General features: G+C 40.1%; 1 protein-coding gene across 2 annotated transcripts in view; it reads left to right on the top strand.

The window, feature by feature from the left end:
• Positions 1 to 334: 334 nt before the first annotated feature.
• The window catches only part of BUD13 (BUD13 homolog (S. cerevisiae)), a 24,423-nt gene continuing 5,949 nt past the window's right edge, over positions 335 to 18,808 (top strand). Inside the window, exons 1-9 of one of the 2 annotated variants that reach the window (XM_010830372.1) lie at positions 335 to 511; positions 2,395 to 2,488; positions 4,309 to 4,393; positions 7,439 to 8,167; positions 9,787 to 10,085; positions 11,934 to 12,039; positions 12,401 to 12,539; positions 12,857 to 13,041; positions 13,284 to 13,365. In XM_010830372.1, the coding sequence (XP_010828674.1) occupies positions 369 to 511; positions 2,395 to 2,488; positions 4,309 to 4,393; positions 7,439 to 8,167; positions 9,787 to 10,085; positions 11,934 to 12,039; positions 12,401 to 12,539; positions 12,857 to 13,041; positions 13,284 to 13,365 (1,862 nt within the window). In that variant the 5' untranslated portion in view covers positions 335 to 368. The remainder of the gene's footprint in view (positions 512 to 2,394; positions 2,489 to 4,308; positions 4,394 to 7,438; positions 8,168 to 9,786; positions 10,086 to 11,933; positions 12,040 to 12,400; positions 12,540 to 12,856; positions 13,042 to 13,283; positions 13,366 to 18,808) is intronic. The other variant, XM_010830373.1, reaches the window with a different exon arrangement.

Raw genomic sequence — 18,808 nt, 5'->3', positions numbered from 1 at the left:
GCAACTCCAGAGCCCACGTTCGTTAACTACTCTGGTGCTTCTGAAGCTGCTGGGGTCATAAGTCTTGTTGGAGTCATGGATGTATCCTCGCGACCACAACAGCCCTTGCTGCACAGTTGTTTGAACAGATGGAAGGACGAAGAGAAGAAACACAATTGCCGGGTCAGAGGGGATGTAGAGTGGGCCCCGGAAGCGTGCGTGTTTCTGTTCTTCAGTCCTCCAAGATTCTGAGACTCGCACATGTCTGCCCAGCACTTCCAAACACACCGTCACTTCCGGTCCTGGCCCCGCCCCCTCGCAGCTCGCTGCTGTTCCGTTTCGCGTTCAACAATTTTGTCTCCAGCCCTGACCCGTTTCCCTCCGCTGCCATGGCGGCAGCTCCACCGCTCTCCAAGGCCGAGTACCTGAAGCGATACTTGTCTGGGGCAGATGGCGGCGTCGACGGGGGCCCTGAGTCCGGCCGCAAGGGTCGCAAAAAGCGGCCGAAGCCTAGCGGGGCCGGCGGCAAGGGGTGAGTTGGCCCTGGCAGGGTGGGGTCCGCGCGGCCCGCCGCCCCTCACCTTCCCGCGCCGCCCTCGGCCCGGCTCTTGCTGGGCTCCTCGCCGGCGGCCCCGCGCCCCTGACCCTGACCCTGCCTGCGCTCAGAGCCCTCTCAGGCCGCTGCTCGCGCCCCTGGGCAGTATCTCCAGTGTGTTCAGGCCGGGTTGTAACTTGTATTAGTCTTTTCCCGCCTTTGTGGCATCCCGTTCTCCCGCAGAGAGTGAATATTGTATCCTGAGAATAAACGTGAAACGAATTCAAAGGCTCTGTGCTGGTATATTAGCGGCCCAGAACCTGCCCGTGCGGGTTCTCCTAAGCCAAGGACTCGGGTCGCGACCTATGCTCACTTCCTGTTACTCTTGCTACTACCAATAACAACTAACGTTTATACCGTTCTTGTCAGTGCCTGATAACATTGTAAGTACTTTAGACATGATTTTATTTAAGAGTTATAACAGTGTTAAGAAGTAGATATTTTTGCTATCTCCACTTTTCAAACGAGAAAACTTACGTGGCCTAGTGTACTGGGTTGAGTACTGTCCCTCTCCTCCAAACCAGAACCTTAGCATGTGACACTATTTAGAAGTAGAGTCTTTGCAGATATAATTAGTTAAGCTGTCCAGTATAAACTGGTGTCCTTTTAAGAAAAGAGAAATTTGGATACAGAAACAGGCTTAGAGGGAAAACTTCCCAGGTGAAGATGGGAGGCTGAGGCTGGACTGGATTTATGCAGCTGACAGAGGCTACCAGAAGTTGGAAGAGTCAAGGAAAGATCTTACCCTGGAGCCTTTCTTGGTGGACATTGCCTTGCACACACCTTGATTTCAGACTTGAAGTCTCCAGAACTGTGAGGGAATACATTTCTGTTGTTTTAAGCCACTCGGTTTGTGGTCCTTTGTTAGGCAGCTCTAAGAAACTAATATACCCTGTAAAGTCAAATAGTTCCAAAGAACTAACCGGTTTAGTTAGTTAACTCTTTGGTTGTTGTGTTATTCTTGCTGTCTTCTGACCCCTCTGACTTGTGTGGATTTCCTGGAGGCAGTGCCTTGTAGTGACATTGTCTTGAGCTTTGAAGTAACATTGATCAGTCTTTCAGTCCTATCTGTGCCACTTCATGAGTTGTGTGGCCTTGGACAAGGTATTTCATCTCTCTCAGCCTCAGTTTTTTCATCTTTAAAGTCAGAGTAATATTGAATTATATCACTTACATTAAATGGTTGTTGTGATTAGTCATCTGGCTTTTCAAATGATAACTGTTAATAATAACGGTTTACATCATGGCAGTCATTATTCTTTGGACTCATCCATAGTTGATCCATGTAACAAATATTTATTGGGTACTTCGTCTATCACAGTGAGGATATCACTGTGAATGAGATATCACTGTCCCTACTCTGATGGAGCTTATAGTTTAATGGGGATACAGTCTTTAAACAACTAATTATGCAACTAGTTGATTTATTTCCAAGAATGTGTAACGGATTCTTAGTTGGGAGAGGTAAGGGGAGTAGTGTTGTAAGGTCTGCTCAAGGAATTTATATATATGCTCGGCTTTTAAGAATGACAAAGAGTTTCCCACTAAAGAATAAGAAGAGTAGGTTAGGCAGAGGGAAGGAACTAAATATGTGAAACTGATATGGAAAGGAATTTGGCTCATTCTAGGCATCAGAAGATGACTAGTGAGTAGTGAATTGAGGAGACAGTGGTGCGAGATGAAATTGGCCATATTGGCAAAGAATGGACCATAGGATCTTATAGGATTTTGAACTTTAGCCTAAAACCAGAGATGAATGTTTGTAGGCTGTTATCCAAGAATGATTCTTCTTTTTTTGGTCTTTTGTTTTTCATCTTTAGAATGCGAATTGTGGATGATGACGTGAGCTGGACATCTATCTCAACCACTAAAGCAGAAAAGGAGGAAGAGGAAGATGATGGAGATTTGCCTGTGGTGTGTATCTTTTTGCGGCTCTGAGGACTTTGAAATGCAAGCCTCTTAATCTCGACTCCCAATGCAGCGTAGATAGTAAGGAGGAAAGTTGAGGTCAGAGAAGAGGTGACATTTTCCAGGAGCTATTTTAAAATAGTTTTCTTTGATGATGCCTATATACAGTCTTTGTATATGGAGGGCTCCATCTGCCTAGAAGTGGGAACTGATGACAGAGAGACAGGATTCCTCAGTGTCAGTGATAAAGAGTCGTGATTAGAATTAGCCATGGTTCAATTTGTTGCAACTTACCTTAAAAACACTGTTCAGTTTCAATGAAAGGAAATGTTATTTACTTCTTTTATTTACTGATTCAACTAAGCTTTAAAATTGTATACGTTTGCCTAGGTATAGCAGATATGTAGATTAATAGAGTATAGTATTTATACTTTAGAGGTCATACCCTTAGAATGGGAGACTGAATTCAAATAATTTCAGCAGTATGGTGAATGTCGGAGATATAGTTCACATACGTTATTGTTGTTTAGTCGCTAAGTTGTGTCTGACTCTTTTGTGACCTCATGGATTGTAGCCTGCCAGGCTTCTCTGTCCCTGGATTTCCCAGGCAAGAATACTGGAGTGGGTTTCCATTTCCTTTTCCAGGGATCCTCCTGGAGATTGAACTGTGTCTCCTGCATCACTTGCATTGCAGGTGGATTCTTTACCAGCTGTGCCAACGGGGAAGCCCCTCACATGCATGCCAAATGCTCTTGGAACCCAATGGGCACATTTTTTAGCCCATGAAAATGGGAGATTGCTTGAAGGATGGAGATATCTGAATTGAGTTTTGAAGGATAAGTAAGAGCTAGGTGGTCAAAAGCATAGGTAAATAAGTTAGCATTGGTATGGCCATGGGACTTTTGCTTAGAATTGCTGAGAAACAAAGTGGAAAGGAGATAGTTACGTCTCTGAGCCATAATTTGCTCTTAGTAATATGGAGCCTTTCTTTGCAGGGCTTTTGTGAAGATGGAGTGAGATAATATAAGTAAAGCACAAAGCAGTGCTTTGCTCATAGTTGCAGGTCTGTCATGTGGAAAGAGGATCATTTGCATCAGAGGTCAGAACTTGGGTCGACAGAAAGAAGTTACAGGAAGGTAGATGCGGGTCCAATACAACTAAGAACTTTCTAACCCCCAAATGCAGCGGACCGCCTTGTAACATGAGTTCCCTGTCAGTGAATTGGTTCTGTCAGGAGGGACTACATAAGTGATCATTTATCAAGGATACTGTAGGGAAGATTCGAGATTTATTTGGGAATTTGGGTGATAGGAAATATGGTCTTATCCCTTAAAGATTCTATGAGTCTTTGTACATTTTAATGACTTCTTTTGGTGGGATCCTAGAAAAACTATCATTGTGATCTACAGTAAAGCTTTCATAAGGAGTCCAAATTCTTTAATGAATGGTAAGTGTGACAGGAACCCTGCCTGTGTTTTTACCCTGAATGGAGTGGTAAACAGGTAAAAGGAGTTTAGCTTTTAGCTTTGAGTGGCAGCTGTTATACCAGGTGGGTTAATAAAAAGGTTTGTAATAAAAGAAATGAACATCTGGAGGGAAATTAATGAGTCAGAGAAAGATCTATAATTAAACCATTCAGTGACATTCACATGTTTATGGAGCACATGTAACTGAGGACCACTATCTGTTTCTTCAGGGCTGTTTTGGGTCTTTGTGAGCTATGTATTGTTAGGAGTGGAATAGTCATAGCTTCAGGTTCTTCAGATAGCACTGCTACTTGGCTGGATCCTGTGGATTTCCTTAAAATGTTGTTCTCACTTCCACAGGTGGCTGAGTTTGTGGATGAGCGGCCAGAAGAGGTAAAGCAGATGGAAGCCTTTCGTTCCAGTGCTAAATGGAAGCTTCTGGGGAGTGAGTTCCAGTAACAGATAAATCTGAATTTCTCATTAATAGGGGAAGACTTTTATCTTTTTTTTCTTTTTTCTAAAATTGAAGTATCATTGATTTACAGTATTGTGTTCTAGGTATGTGGCAAAGTCAGTTATGTGTATATATGTATTTTTAGATAATTTTTCATTTAAGTTATTCTGGGATATTGAATATAGTTCCCTGGCCTGTACAGTAATTCCTCATGGCTTATCTATTTTATGTATAGTGGTTTGTATATGTTAATCCCATACTCCTAAGTTATTCCTTCCCCCTTCCCCTTTGGTAATCATAAGTGTGTTTTCTGTGTCTGTGTTTCTGTTCTGTATATGTGTTATAATTTGTGTTATTTTTTAGTTTCTACATGTAAGTTCTGTCATATAATATTTATCTTTCTGTCTGACTTCGCTTAGTATATATTCTTTAGGTCCATCCATGTTGCTACAAATGGCAATATCTCATTCTTTTTCACGGCTGAATAATATTCGTGTGTGTGTGTGTATCCCACAACTTCTTAAACCAAAAATTGTGTCTTGCTGGGCACTTGAGTTGTTTCCATGTCTTGGCTATAGAAATAGTGCTGCCGTAAACATTGGGATGCATATATCTTTTTAAATTAGTGTTTTTATTTTTCCCGGATATATACCCAGGAGTGGAATTGCTGCATCCCATGGTAGTTCTGTTCTGGTTTTTCAAGGAACCTCCATACTGTTTTCCATAGTGACTACACCAGTTTACACTTGGGTTCCCTTTTTTCCATATCCTCTCCAACATTTATTAGTATACTTTTTTGTTTTAAATAATATGTTGTATTCCTTTTTTTGGTCATGCTGCATGACTTGCAGAATCTTAGTTCCCTGACCAGGGACCAGCCCCATGCCCTCCTGCAGTGGAAGTGCAGAGTCCTAACCATTGGACCACCAGCAAATTCCCTTGTTAGACTTTTTGATGATAACCATTCTGACAGCTGTGAGGTGATACCTCATTGTGGTTTTGATTTATATTTCTTTAATAATTAGCAATGTTGAGCATCTTTTCATGTGCCTGTTAGCCATATGTATGTCTTCTTTGGAATTATGTCTATTTAAGTCTTCTGCCCATTTTTTGATTGGGTTGGGTTTTATTTTTTGTTGGTTGCTTCATTTGCAGATATTTCCTCCCATTCCATAAGCTTGTCTTTTATTTTGTTGATAGTTTCCTTTGCTGTGCAAAAGCTTTTAGTGTAATTAGGTCCCATTTGTTTATTTGTGCTTTTATTTCTTTTGCCTAAGGAAACTGAGCCAAGAAAATACTGTTATGATTTATGTCAAAGAATGTTCCACCTATATTTAACCTTACTAGTTTTGTAGTTTTAGGGCTTATATTTAGGTTTTTGAACCATTTGAGTTTATTTTTATATATGGTGTGAGGGAATGTCTTAATTTTATTGTTCTGTGTGCATGTCCAGTTTTCTCAGCACCACCTATTGAAGAGGCTGTCTTTTCTCCATTATATATTCTTGCCTCTTTTGTCATAGATTAATGGACCATAGGTATATGGGTTTATCTCTGGCTCTCTATTCTGTCCCATTGATCTATATGCCTCTTTTTGTGCCAGGACCATGCTGTTTTGATTATTATAGCTTTGTAGTATAGTCTGAAGTCTGGGAGGGTTATACCTCCAGCTTTTTATAAATATTATGGGATTTATCAACCATGTGGATTAGATTTACTGTCAAGTACTTCGCAGGTGATGCAAGTGGTAAAGAACCCTCGTGCCATGCAGGAAACAGAAGAGATGCAGGTTCGATCCCTGGGTCAGGAAGAAAGATCCCCTGGAGGAGGGCATGGCAATCCACTCCAGTATTCTTGCCTGGAGAATCCCATGGACAGAGGAGCCTGGTGGGCTGCTGTCCATAAGGTTGCAAAGAGTCGGACATGACTGAAACAACTTAACTCGCATGTATACACCCTACATATATCATTACTTTTCTTTGAGGGGTGGATTCTGGTCAGAGGAGCCTGTTCTCCAAAGTAAAGGAGGTGACTTGTTTAATTCACCCATTAACAAATATTCATTGACTCCCACCCAACTTTTAGTTGTTTATATTTGCTTAGGGAGCTCAGTGATAAGAGATAGAAGGAGAAGAGAAACTGGATTTTGTTACTCTCTGGATTTGCTATAAATGTTTCATTCTGTTATGTCTTTGAATATCAAAAGTCTCAAACTGTTTCCATTTTAAAGATTGTTTGTGGACTCTGGAGTCAGACAGATCTGGGTTTGGATATTCATTTCACCACTTACTAACAGTATTATTTTGGCAAATTACTTAGATTTTCTGAGTATCAGCTTCTTTATAATAAGAGGAGAACAATATTTATCTCCTAAGCTGCTTGTGTGAATTAAATGAAATAATCTGTATAGACATGGGCATGTAGCAGGTGATCAGTAAAGTGCTGATCCTTCTTTCTTTCTGGTGCTTTTGCTGCTTTTAATAAGGAGCACAATGGCATGGATTAAATAGCTCACAGGATTTCATTTTGATGTGGCACAGAATTATTCAGTTTGCCTTTTGAGAGAAGAGTGGGTGCAAACTGAATTGCCTAAGTTAGATATCAGTGGGAGCTTCTCGTGGAGAATTCCATACAAATAAGGTTTGGGGAAGAGCTTTGGATTGGGATTAGAAGGTTGGGGTTCTAGCCTGTCTTTTCATTTTAGTAGCAGTGACCCCTACGTAGGAAACCACTTAGCTTCTTAGGGTCTCTGTTTTCATGTCTGTAAAACAAGGATACCTGCCCTGCTTACCTAACAAGATACAACATGAAAACTACATTTAAAGTGCCTTGCAGATTTATGACCTGTTAGGCAAATATGAGTGGTTTTTCTTAGGATATTCATGAGTGCTACTTTACTGCCCTGAAGTAGCTGTGCATACCTTTTGGGCTTTCTTAGTAGTTTTGAGATGTATCCTGTTGGGGTGTTTTTTGAAACTTTGGTTAAAGGGATGACAGAGCATTTGTGGGAATCTGATTCTTTGCTATTTGTGTTTAGGCCACAGTGAAGATATACCCTCACACAGACAGTTCTGTCATGACACCCCAGATTCATCTCCTCCTAGGAAGGTTCGTCATGACACCCCGGATCCGTCTTCTCCTAGAAGGGTTCGTCATGACACTCCAGATCCATCTCCTCCTCGAAGGGTTCGTCATGACACTCCAGATCCATCTCCTCCTAGGAAGGTTCGTCATGACACCCCTGATTCATCTCCTCCTAGGAAGGCCCGTCATGACACCCCAGATTCATCTCCTCCTAGGAAGATTCGTCATGACACTCTGGATTCTGCTCCTCCTAGGAAGGTTCGTCATGATACCCCAGATCCATCTCCTCCTAGGAGGACCCGTCATGACACCCCAGATTCATCTCCTCCTAGGAGGACCTACCACAGTTCCTCAGATCTCTCTCCTGCCAGAAGGGCCCGTAACTGCTCCCCTGACACAGCTCAACCTGGAAGGACTCTTGACTCTGTGGATAGATCACAGCTCAGGAAAGCCCATCATAATTCCAGTGACTTGGCTGCTAATGTTCCTCACTCACTGCCCAGAACCAAAAGCAGTGAAGCCCCAGAAAGCTCTAGCAAAACTTCTCCACATTGCAAGGGGCCAGGACCTTCTCATCCATCACTCCCAAAGAATAGCAAATATGAGTATGACTCAGACCTCTCTCCTTCACGAAAAAAACAAGCAACATCCCATGTTGGAAATAAGCAGCATGATTCTAAAGGTGAGCATTTGTCCGTGAGAGGGACCTGTTCCCAGAGTGCTTTCTTTTGATTCTTTTAGTTGCTTTGCTAGGTATTTATGGTCTTTAGAAATGAGAATGGAGCTTTGGAGTTTTAAAAACTGGAGGGAAATAGTGAGAGGTTGGGCTGAGGAGAGTTAAAAATTAACAGTAGTAGGGTAGAAGTTTTTATATATATTTTTTGTTCATTCTCCCCACCTCATGAAAATACTACATGTTTGTTGCAGAAACTTTGGAATGTATAGAAATGTAGAAAAAGATCACACAAAATTCTGTCCAGTCAGAGGCAGTCTCTTTCTTGTAGCCAGTATTCTTTCAGTCTTTTTTTCTAATCATTTTTGATGTAGTTGAGATGTGTCTAGGCAGTAAGTAAATATTGCATGTGTAATCTTGCTTGCTTTTTTCACTTAGCATTATCTTTCCTGAGTCATAAAATATCTCTTTGTTAATATAATTTTTGTTGGTGTTCCATTAACCATTCCCCTAATATTGCATATTTTAGGTTATTTCTAAACCTTTTCCTCTGTAATTCTATAATGAACATCCTTATACATAAACAGTTGCTCTGTTCTGGATTATTTTTGTATCTATTTCTAGATAGACTTCCTGGGAGTTGAAGTGCTTCTAGATACGTTTCCTAGGGAACAAAGTAGAAATTTATTTACTGGCTCAGGGGGGTTCTTTGCTTATAGGACTGTTGATACATATTGCGGATTGCCTTTGGGGGAGGTGATTTGTGATGCCTATGTCTACAGCTCACCTGTGTGATGAAATTTGTTTGCTCCATCTTTTGTCCCTAGGTACTGCTTTAATTTTTAATTCAAATACATTGTTATGTTTAGTCAAAAGACATCAGAATACATTCTCTGTGTGTGTGTTAGTCACTCACTTGTGTTTGACTCTTTCTGACTGTAGTCCACCAGGCTCCTCTGTCCATGAATTCTCCAGAAGAATACTGGAGTGAGTTGCCATTTCCTCCTCCAGGGGATCTTCCTGACCCAGGGATCAAACCTGGGTCTCTTGCATTTGGGCAGATTCTTTACCATCTGAGCCACCAGGGAAACCCAGAATATATTCTAGGTCATCTTAACTTGCTAGGGCTTCCTGGGTGGCTCAGATAGTGAAAGAATCTGCCTGCAATGTGGAATACCTGGGTTCAATCCCTGGATCAGGACGATCCCTTGGAAAAGAGAATGGCAACCCACTCCAGTATTCTTGCCTGGAAAATTCCATGGAAGAGGAGCCTGGAGGACCACAGTCCATAGGGTTGCAAAGAGTCAGATACGATTGAGCGACTAACAATGCCACTGAGCCCCGAGTTCAGTTTGTTTTGGCCACTCTATGTGTGGATAAATATGGCACAGATGAGGATGGTGAGATGTCTTGTGCTAGTCACAGTAACTAGTAACTTGGGAATAGAACCCCACCCATTGGTTTTAAAAGTTGTCTCTGACTTTGCTCTTCTCCCTTGTCATTTATACTTATGTTTAGGTTAGTGATAGTTCCTTACAAGAGGACTAAGTGAATGTTGAACATTTGCCTGGTACATTCTTTTTTAGATTTTGCCAAGGGGATTAAAATCTTTACTCTTCAATTTCTAGGCTCTTCCCCCACCCATAGGAAACATCACACAGGCTCTCCACCCAGGAAACATCACACATTGGACTCTTCTTCCTACCCAGGTGACAGTAGGAAAACCTCTGATTCAGATCTTTCTCCTCCACGGCACAAACAGAGTTCAGGGCCCCAGGATTCCGATTCCGATCTGTCACCTCCGCGGAATAGACCTAGGCATCGGAGCTCTGATTCTGACCTCTCTCCACCAAGGAGAAAGCAGAGGGCCAAATCTTCTGATTCTGATCTGTCTCCACCTCGAAGGAGTCAGCCTCTGGGAAAGAAGGTAAGAACTTTCAGGAGCCATGTCTTAGTTTAGAGTAACTCATCTTCTAGCTCTGTACAGGTCTCAGAGATCCAAGCCAGAGAAATGTAGCTCACAGGACCTCTAGAGCTCTTTTCTTCTCTCTGAAGGCAAGACTATCTAACTCAACCCAGGGGAACTTGCAAGTAACACATTTCCTAAATAGCATCTGCCTTTATGTTCTCTCAGTTCCACAAATCTCATTTTAATAGTTTAAACAAAACTTCCTATTTCTTATGAACAGACTGAGAATGTAGTTCACAGAGTTAGGAGCACGAACTTCGTGTCAAACAGATCACACATGGAATTCTACTTCTTATGTGAGATTTGAGCAAGATACATAATATCTCTAAGCCTCAGTTTCTTCATCTTTAAAATGTAGATGATAGTAGTACATACTTCAAGTTCTTTTGAGAATTAAATGTGGTAGTGTAAGTAAAACTCTTAGCCCAGGACCTGGGACAAAGTAAGCATTTAGTGTAAGCCATTTGGACTGTAGATCTCTGTATCCAGAGCTTAAAGAGAGGCATTTAAAATATAAAACGACTTTAAAAATCATATCGCCTGGGAAAAGTGTTTTGTATTATTTTAAATCTGCGGTGAAGGCTGAATTAACAAAATCCACATGAACCCCAAGTAATTGTGTTGTAAAGAATACCTTTACTAGTACAGAAATGTTATTCCAAAAACAGAAAAAGAGAAAAAAAAGAAATGTTATTCCAGTGAGTTGGTTAAGAAAGAGCCTGTGATGTGCATGTTACCTCCAACACAGACTTTTCAGGTAAGTCTCCTCTGTAGTCCGTGTGGTCCTGGTAGGGTGGAACAGGCAGTCCCTAACCCCAGGATGTGGGGAGCGCAGTAAGGTCAGTGTTTCAGCTGGACCCAGTGACATTTTTATGTATCTGCTTAGTCCATGGACAATTTAATATTAATCAGATTTAGCACATTGCTTTTTTTTTGACCATGTCACATGGTATGCAGGATCTTTATTCAGTTCCCGAACCAAGGATTGAAAACCACTGGACTTCCAGGGAAGTACCTAGCACATTGCTTAAGGATATTAGGATATAAAAATTTATATACATTGATTGCGGGGTGGTTTGTTATTTTGATACAGGGTGGGTTTTAGTAAAAAGTTTGGATTTGGTCATATCTTGTCATTATCCTGAAATATAGCCACAATTTCAGGTTTGAAATTGATAGGTTTGCTTGACTTTGTGATTTAAATGGAATATTTTATCAGTGTTGATTCAGCTGAAATATTCAGCTCTACTGAAGGGCTCAGAGCTTGATAGAGGTTTCTGATCAGGTGACCTGAGAGTCTTCATGGATGCAGTTTATATGCTAAAAAGTCAGAAATACATATGCTTAGCCTGCCCTTTGGTTCAGATGGTAAAGAATCTGCCTGCAGTGTAGGAGATCTGGGTTTGATCCCTGAGTGGGGAAGATTCCCTGGAGAAGGGAATGGCTACCCACACCAGTATTCTTGCCTGGAGAATTCCATGGACAGAGGAACCAGGCAGGCTACAGTCCATGGGGTCACAAAGAGTTGGACACGACTGAACGACTAAAACTTTCACTTTTTTCAGCCTTCCCTTTAGTAAATTGTTGGTTTGTGTTTCTGTTTGCTCTTAAACTTAACAGTACTATTAATTTTCCATGACATTCAGTTTTATTTCTTCTATTTTGCCAATCCTGTGGTTGATAATGAGAATATAAGGTAGCGTTTTTGGTTTGGTAATTGCTGATCCTCAGACATAACTGTACACCCACGGAGCCCGTTGCCACATTGTCTCATTAATGTTGGATGCTCCCTTTTCCATTGCATAGGCTGCACACATGTATTCCGGGGCTAAAACTGGGTTGGTGTTAACTGACATACAGCGAGAGCAGCAGGAGCTCAAGAAACGGGACCAGGAGACCATGGCATTTGAAGGTAAAAATGTGAAAGTGCAGAAACCAGTTGAGGCTTATGTCGCTTTTACTTTTTTTTAAAAAAATATAGCTAATTTACCTGATATTTAAAATTTTTAATTGCTATCAAGTTTCAAATCCGGTTTTCTGCTTTGTTTTAACTTCTCATTGGCTACATGTGGATCTTTTCCTTCTTAAAAAATGTTAATTTTCAGAGTCATCACCAATATGCACTTAGATGTTGGTAAGGACTACTTGTTGTCTGGCTGTGAAAGTTCTTATCCTGCATCAGAGCACTAACTGGTTGACTTCAGCTGTTAGAATGTTGTTTCTGATTTTGACACCTTTTCGTTTATCTTTAAAAGTGTACTTTTCCTTTGCAGCTGAATTCCAACATGCCGAAACTGTATTTCGGGATAAGTCTGGTCGTAAGAGGAATTTGAAACTGGAACGTTTAGAGCAGAGGCGAAAAGCAGAGAAGGACTCAAAGAGAGAGGAGCTGTATGCTCAGTGGGGCAAAGGGTAAGAGAGCCACTGAAAGGAACACAAGACTGCAGTTACTGGAGGAAGCAATTTCTCTACTCTCCTGACCAATTAGTTCATTGTTCTGCCTTTAAAGCTATTTTCAGGAATGGGAACTTCATTGTGCTCAGTTTGCTTCCTACAATACTGACGTATTTCACACTTCTGGTTGGTATTCTGGGAATTTCACGTTTTTTAGTATTTGCCCTGGACTGCTAGGAAGAGGAGGCTCTCCACGTGTAGCAGTATGGTCCGTCTCAGTGTAAGAGTGGAGGTGTTACACAGGATAGCAGACTCTCCTGGTTCTTCTTGTCCAGGCTTGCCCAAACCCGGCAGCAGCAACAAAATGTGGAGGATGCAATGAAGGAAATGCAGAAGCCTCTGGCCCGCTATATTGATGATGAAGATTTGGATCGGATGCTGAGAGAACAGGAAAGAGAGGGGGACCCCATGGCCAACTTTATCAAGAAGAATAAGGCCAAGGAGAACAAGAATAAGAAAGGTGAGCCTTCTGGGAATCATCAGAGATAGAGGTGATGTATGTGAAGAGAGAGGATCATTAGAATGAGGATTCATAAATATGTGCAAAGAAGGCGTTCCTGTATAATTTCAGATTCTTTGTATTTGGGAGTTTAAGTTGAACTTGATCAGAGATTTCTGTATAAAATTTTTTTTTCCTCACTGCCATTCAGCTCTGAATTAAATTACATAGGTAACTAACTTTTCTCTCTCTCCTATCTTTAGTGAGACCTCGCTACAGTGGCCCTGCACCCCCTCCCAACAGATTCAATATCTGGCCAGGGTATCGCTGGGATGGAGTGGACAGGTAAGCCTGAGTATTTCCTACAGTTTTGTTTTCTCTTCCTTGTAACCCTAACCTTCCCTGACTGTTCTCAAATCATTACACTCTGCCTCATTCTCTGCTCTAATCACAAGGTTAGTAACGTGCAGTGTACTTGCTTTTGTTTCTCAAATCCCATTTCCCATGCTCATAACACTCCTCTTTCTCCTCTTTTCCTTTTCAAAGCTTTTTAAAACTCTGGGTAGATAACCGAGGTGGTCCAGATAGATACCTTTTTTTTGATGTTGGCCACTTCTGGCGATATTCTCTTAAGGTTTAGAGGGGATTGAGTGATGGGTGCTAGTCTGTAGCCTTCTGTATATTGTGTCTTTAAAATGTAGCCTTTGAACCTTTTCTTCACTGCCTTAGGAGTGAGTCACTTGTAATGTCACACTGACCCCTACCACCTTACCTGTTCACCTACCCACGTCTGTACCCACACACACTTAACTTTCTGTATGCTATCATGGGTGAATTGTACAGGCCCCTGTCTGCAGTCAGTGCCTCTGCTTCCTGTTAGATTCCATCTCTTGCCTGCTGAAGGACATTGTTCTATCACGTAGCACAGTGACTCTCAAACTTTGTAATCTCAAGACCCCATTATACTCTTAAAGATTATTTAGGACTCCAGGAAGTTTTATGTGGGTTATGTCTATTAATATTTACCATATTAGAAATTAAGTAGTTTTAAAAGTATTTAGTCTTTTTAAAAAGCCATTACAATAGCATAGTTACCCTGCTTTAAAAAAAACTATATTTTCTGAATGAAAATGTGAGACGAATAGCTTTGATTTGCATTTTTGCAGCTCTCAGCTCTCATTCATGTCTGGGCTAATAGAATACATTGGGATTCAGTCTGCTGCACTATGTTTAGTTAAAATATAGGAAGAAAATTCAACTTTATACACAGGTAGTTAGAAAAGGAAGGTGTATTAGAGTTTTTTTTAATACTCCACAAAAACTCAATAAGTTTCTTAAAGATTACTTATAATATGGAATCAGAAACCATATCAAAAATCTTTTCATTCTGTTAGATTAAAATTTATTGGTCTTTTTTCTACTTTCTACTTTTACTTCTGCTTTTACTCATATGTGACTTTAGAGCATCATCTGCTGTTCATTGTTTTTTTTTTTTTTTCAGGCCTTTCAAATGTTGATATATTTCATGTACAATATCAGATAATGATTATATACTAACATTAACTTTGATCTCATCACAGAAAATCTTTAAATAAATTGAAGCTAAAGGAGTCTGTGGTAGTTTGTTACCATATTACCAAAGCTAAAGTTTTAAAAAATTCTAATTTATGCTCGAAAGCTCCAATTTGGTCATTAGCAACAACCCAATATTATATCAGCCACTTTCCTTGAAGCAAAGGTCACTTCATACAATGGCTTTTTGTAGCTTCTACCAGATTTTGAACCTTGAGGATCGTGTCTTCTGTGAATATAGACAGTGTTACTTCTTCCTTTCCAATCCAGATGCCTTTTGTTTCTTTTTCTTGCCGGATTACACTAGCTAGAACTTCCAGTGCATATGTTGAGTAGAAGTAGTCAGAGCAGACATCTTTTACCTTATTGCTAACCTTAGGAGGAAAAAATTCAGTCTTTTCACCATTAAATTGTGTAAACTATAGTTTTTGTGGGGGGATACATTTCCTTTATTGAGTTGAGAAATTTCTATTCCCAGTTGGCTAAGGAAGGTCTTTTTTCAGGAATGTATGTTGGATTTTGTTCAAAATATATACTGATTTTCTTTTTGGTTTACTCTTTGACCCATGAATTACTTAGAAGTGTATTTTAGAATTCCAAACATTTAGACTAGTCTAGATATTTTATTTGGCACCCCACTCCAGTTCTTGCCTGGAAAATCCCATGGACGGGGGAGCCTGGTGGGCTACTGTCTATGGGGTCGCACAGAGTCGGACACGACTGAAGCGACTTATTGAATTGAATTGAATTGAGATATCTTATTGATTTCCAGTGTAATTCCATCGAGGTTAGAGAATATACTCTAATATTTTGAAGTTAATGCTATAATATTTTGATCTTTTTAAATTTGTTAAGACATGTTTAATGGCCCAGTATATGGTTTACCTTGGTGAATACCCCATTTGCACTTGAAGATAATGTGTATTTTGCAGTTGTTTGGGGGTAGTGTTTTGAAAAAGTATTTTATTCTATCTGTTTTGGAATAGTTTTATATATATAGAAAATTTGCAAACAGTTCTTGTACATACCTTATCTAATTTTGTTACCATATTACCATGATATAGTAGTCAAATCTAGGAAACCAGCATTAGCATATTATTAATGCACCAGATTTTATTTGGATTTCGTCAGTCTTCTGTTTTCTGTTTCTGTTCAGGGCTACATTTCAGTATACTGTATTGTACTTAGTTGCCCTGTCTCCTCAGTCTCTTCTGCTCTGGACCAGTTGCTCAGTCTTTTTGCTTTTTGTAACCTTAACAGTTTTGTGGGGGTATTGTCAGGTATTTTTGTGAAACGTTCCTCAAATTGAGTTTGTTTGATGTTTTTCTAATGGTTAGCCTGGACGTTATGTGTTTTTGCAAAGAATTCCACAGTAGTGAAATGTCCTTCTCATCATGTCATTTTAGGAGTTACGTGATATCCGCATGATATCACTAGTAAAGTTAGTCGGGATCACTGGGTTAAGGTAGTGAGTGAGTGCCAGGTTTCCCAACTTTAAAATTACTCTTCTTTTTCTTTTATACTCTCTTCTCTGGAAGCGAGTTGCTGAGTTCACCTTATACTCAGAAGAACTATGGAAGGGTATCTCCATGTATTATTTAGATTTTTTTCTGTAAGGAAGATCTGTTTCACCTCCCCATTTATTTGTTCAGTCATTTATTTATATTAGTATGGACTCATGTATATTTTATATTATACTTTGTACTGTAATCTAGTGGTATGTTATTTATTCTGTTGCTTATGTTATCTTTTTTGTTCCATTCCTTGAATACTGGAAATTCTGTCGGGTGTCCCTTTCTTTGTCCCTTTCACTGTTTCCTTTTTGAGTGTTCTTTTACTTCTTTGTATTTTCTCTGCCCCAGCCCTAAAGAATTGCCTTTTCTCTAAGAAACCCTGGCAGCTTTTAATGGAGAATGGTATTTGCAAACCAAGATATAATTGCTAGAATGCTTATTATTACTGGAATGTCACTGCTTCTAGATCCTCTCAGCAAACAGAGCTTGGTAATGCATGTATAGTAGTCTGTATGTGTGTATACACACATATCTATAATTGTTTCTGTGTCCCTCTGGAGGTATGTTACATATATGCATGTATAAATATGAGTTCATACTGATGTAACTGACTCTAATCAAGTATTACCTTTCTTTTTTCCTTACCTATAAATTCCCTCCCCAACATTAAGAAAGGGCCACCATCCACTATTCATTTTGCTCATACCAAGATGCACATAAAACAGTTTCAAAGTTGGGAAATTTGGAAATGAGAAACTCATGTACCATCTAAGCATGGATATATGTGTAGCTCTTTCATGTATAGAGACATAAGGAATCAGTCCCCTCACCCCCAGACATCCTGGGTAATTTTTTTTCTTTTATAATTTACTTATATTAGTGTTTACTCTTTTTGGTGTAAGTTCTATTGGATTTGACAAGTAGAGTAGAGTAGAGTCATTTACCCACCACCCTAGTACTATACGGGATAGTTTCATCATTTTAAAATTTCCTGTGTAAGTCACCTTTTAGTTACTTATTCCTCCTCCACCAACCCCTTGTAATTTCTGCTCTTGTTTTCCATCCCTATAGTTTTATCTCTTCCAGAATGTTACATGAATGGAATCATACAGTATGTAACCTTTTGAGTCAGACTTTTTGAAAGGCAGCTGTGCTAACCACTATACCACCAACGCTTGAGTCAGACTTTTTGCACTTAGCAAAATGCATATACGATTCATCTACTCCGGGAGTTGGTGATGGACAGGGAGGCCTGGCGTTCTGCAATTCATGGGGTCGCAAAGGGCCGGACATGACTGAGTGACTGAACGGAACTGCACTGTTCTTGAGTGAATCAGTACTTCACTCCTTGGTCATCACTGAGTAGTATTGCATTGTATAGCATACCACAGTCTGCTTATTCCCCAGCTGAAGGACATCTTGGTTGCTCCCAGTTTTTAACGTTGTGGATAAAGCTACAGTAAACATTTGTGTATGGCTTTTAATGTGGGTATAGTTTTCAGTTTACTTGGGTAAATATCCAACAGTTGCTATTTTGTTGAGATCATGTTCACTTTTATAAGACACTGCCAGTTGTCTTCTAAAGTGGCTGTACCATTTTACATTACTGCAAAGGGTGGGGATTTCTGTTGCTCCATATCCTATCCAGAATTTGATATTGTCAGTGTTTTAGATTTTAGGTGTGTGGATTTAGTTTTGAACCTTAATTGCTTTGTTTTCCTTATAGTTATACCTCTGCAGTTTTTTTTTTTTTTTAGTTTTTGCTGTAAAGATCACAATATGTATCTTTAACTTATCATAGCCTACTGATAGTTATAATTGTTATATTTCACATGAAATGTAAGAATCTTGCAACACTATATTTCCACTTAATCTGTTTTTGTTGCTATTATTTTCATGTTGTTCACTCAGTCGTGTCCGACTCCTTGCTACCCCATGGACTGCAGCACACCAGGCTTCCCTGTCTTTCACCCTCTCCCAGAGCTTGTTGAAACTTGTGTCCGTTGAGTCAGTGATGCCATCCAACCATCTCATTCTCTGTCGTCCCCTTCTCCTCCTGCCTTCAGTCTTTCCCAGCATCAGGGTGTTTTCTAATGAGTCGGCTCTTCTCATCAGGTGGCCAAAGTATTGGAGCTTCGACTTCAACTTCAGTCCTTCTAATGAATTTTCAGGATCGATTTCCTTTAGGATTGACTGGTTTGATCTCCTTGCAGTCCAAGGGACTCTCAAATGTCTTCTCCAGCACCACAGCTCAAAAGCATCAATTCTTCGGCATTCAGCCTTCTTTATGGTCCAACTCTCATATCCATACATGACTGCTGGAAAAACCACAGTTTTGACTAGATGGACCTTTGTCGACAAAGTAATGTTTCTGCTTTTGAATATGCTGTCTAGGTTGGTCATAGCTTTTCTTCCAAGGAGTAAGCGTCTTTTAATTTCATGGCTGCAGTCACCATCTGCAGTGATTTTTGAGCCCAAGAAAATAAAGTCTCATTGTTTCCATTGTTTCCCTGTCTGTTTGCTATGAAGTGATGGGACCAGATACCATGATCTTAAGTTTTTTGAATGTTGAGTTTTAAGCCAGCTTTTTCACTCTCCTCTTTTACCTTCATCAAGAGGCTCTTTAGTTCCTCTTTACTTTCTGCCATTATAGTGGTGTCATCTGCATATCTGAGATATTGATATTTCTCCCAGCAGTCTTG

The sequence above is a fragment of the Bison bison genome, unplaced genomic scaffold (assembly GCF_000754665.1).
Source record: "Bison bison bison isolate TAMUID 2011002044 unplaced genomic scaffold, Bison_UMD1.0 scf7180017864518, whole genome shotgun sequence".
NCBI classification, from domain to species: domain Eukaryota; kingdom Metazoa; phylum Chordata; class Mammalia; order Artiodactyla; family Bovidae; genus Bison; species Bison bison.
This window is presented reverse-complemented; position numbering and strand designations above follow the sequence as displayed.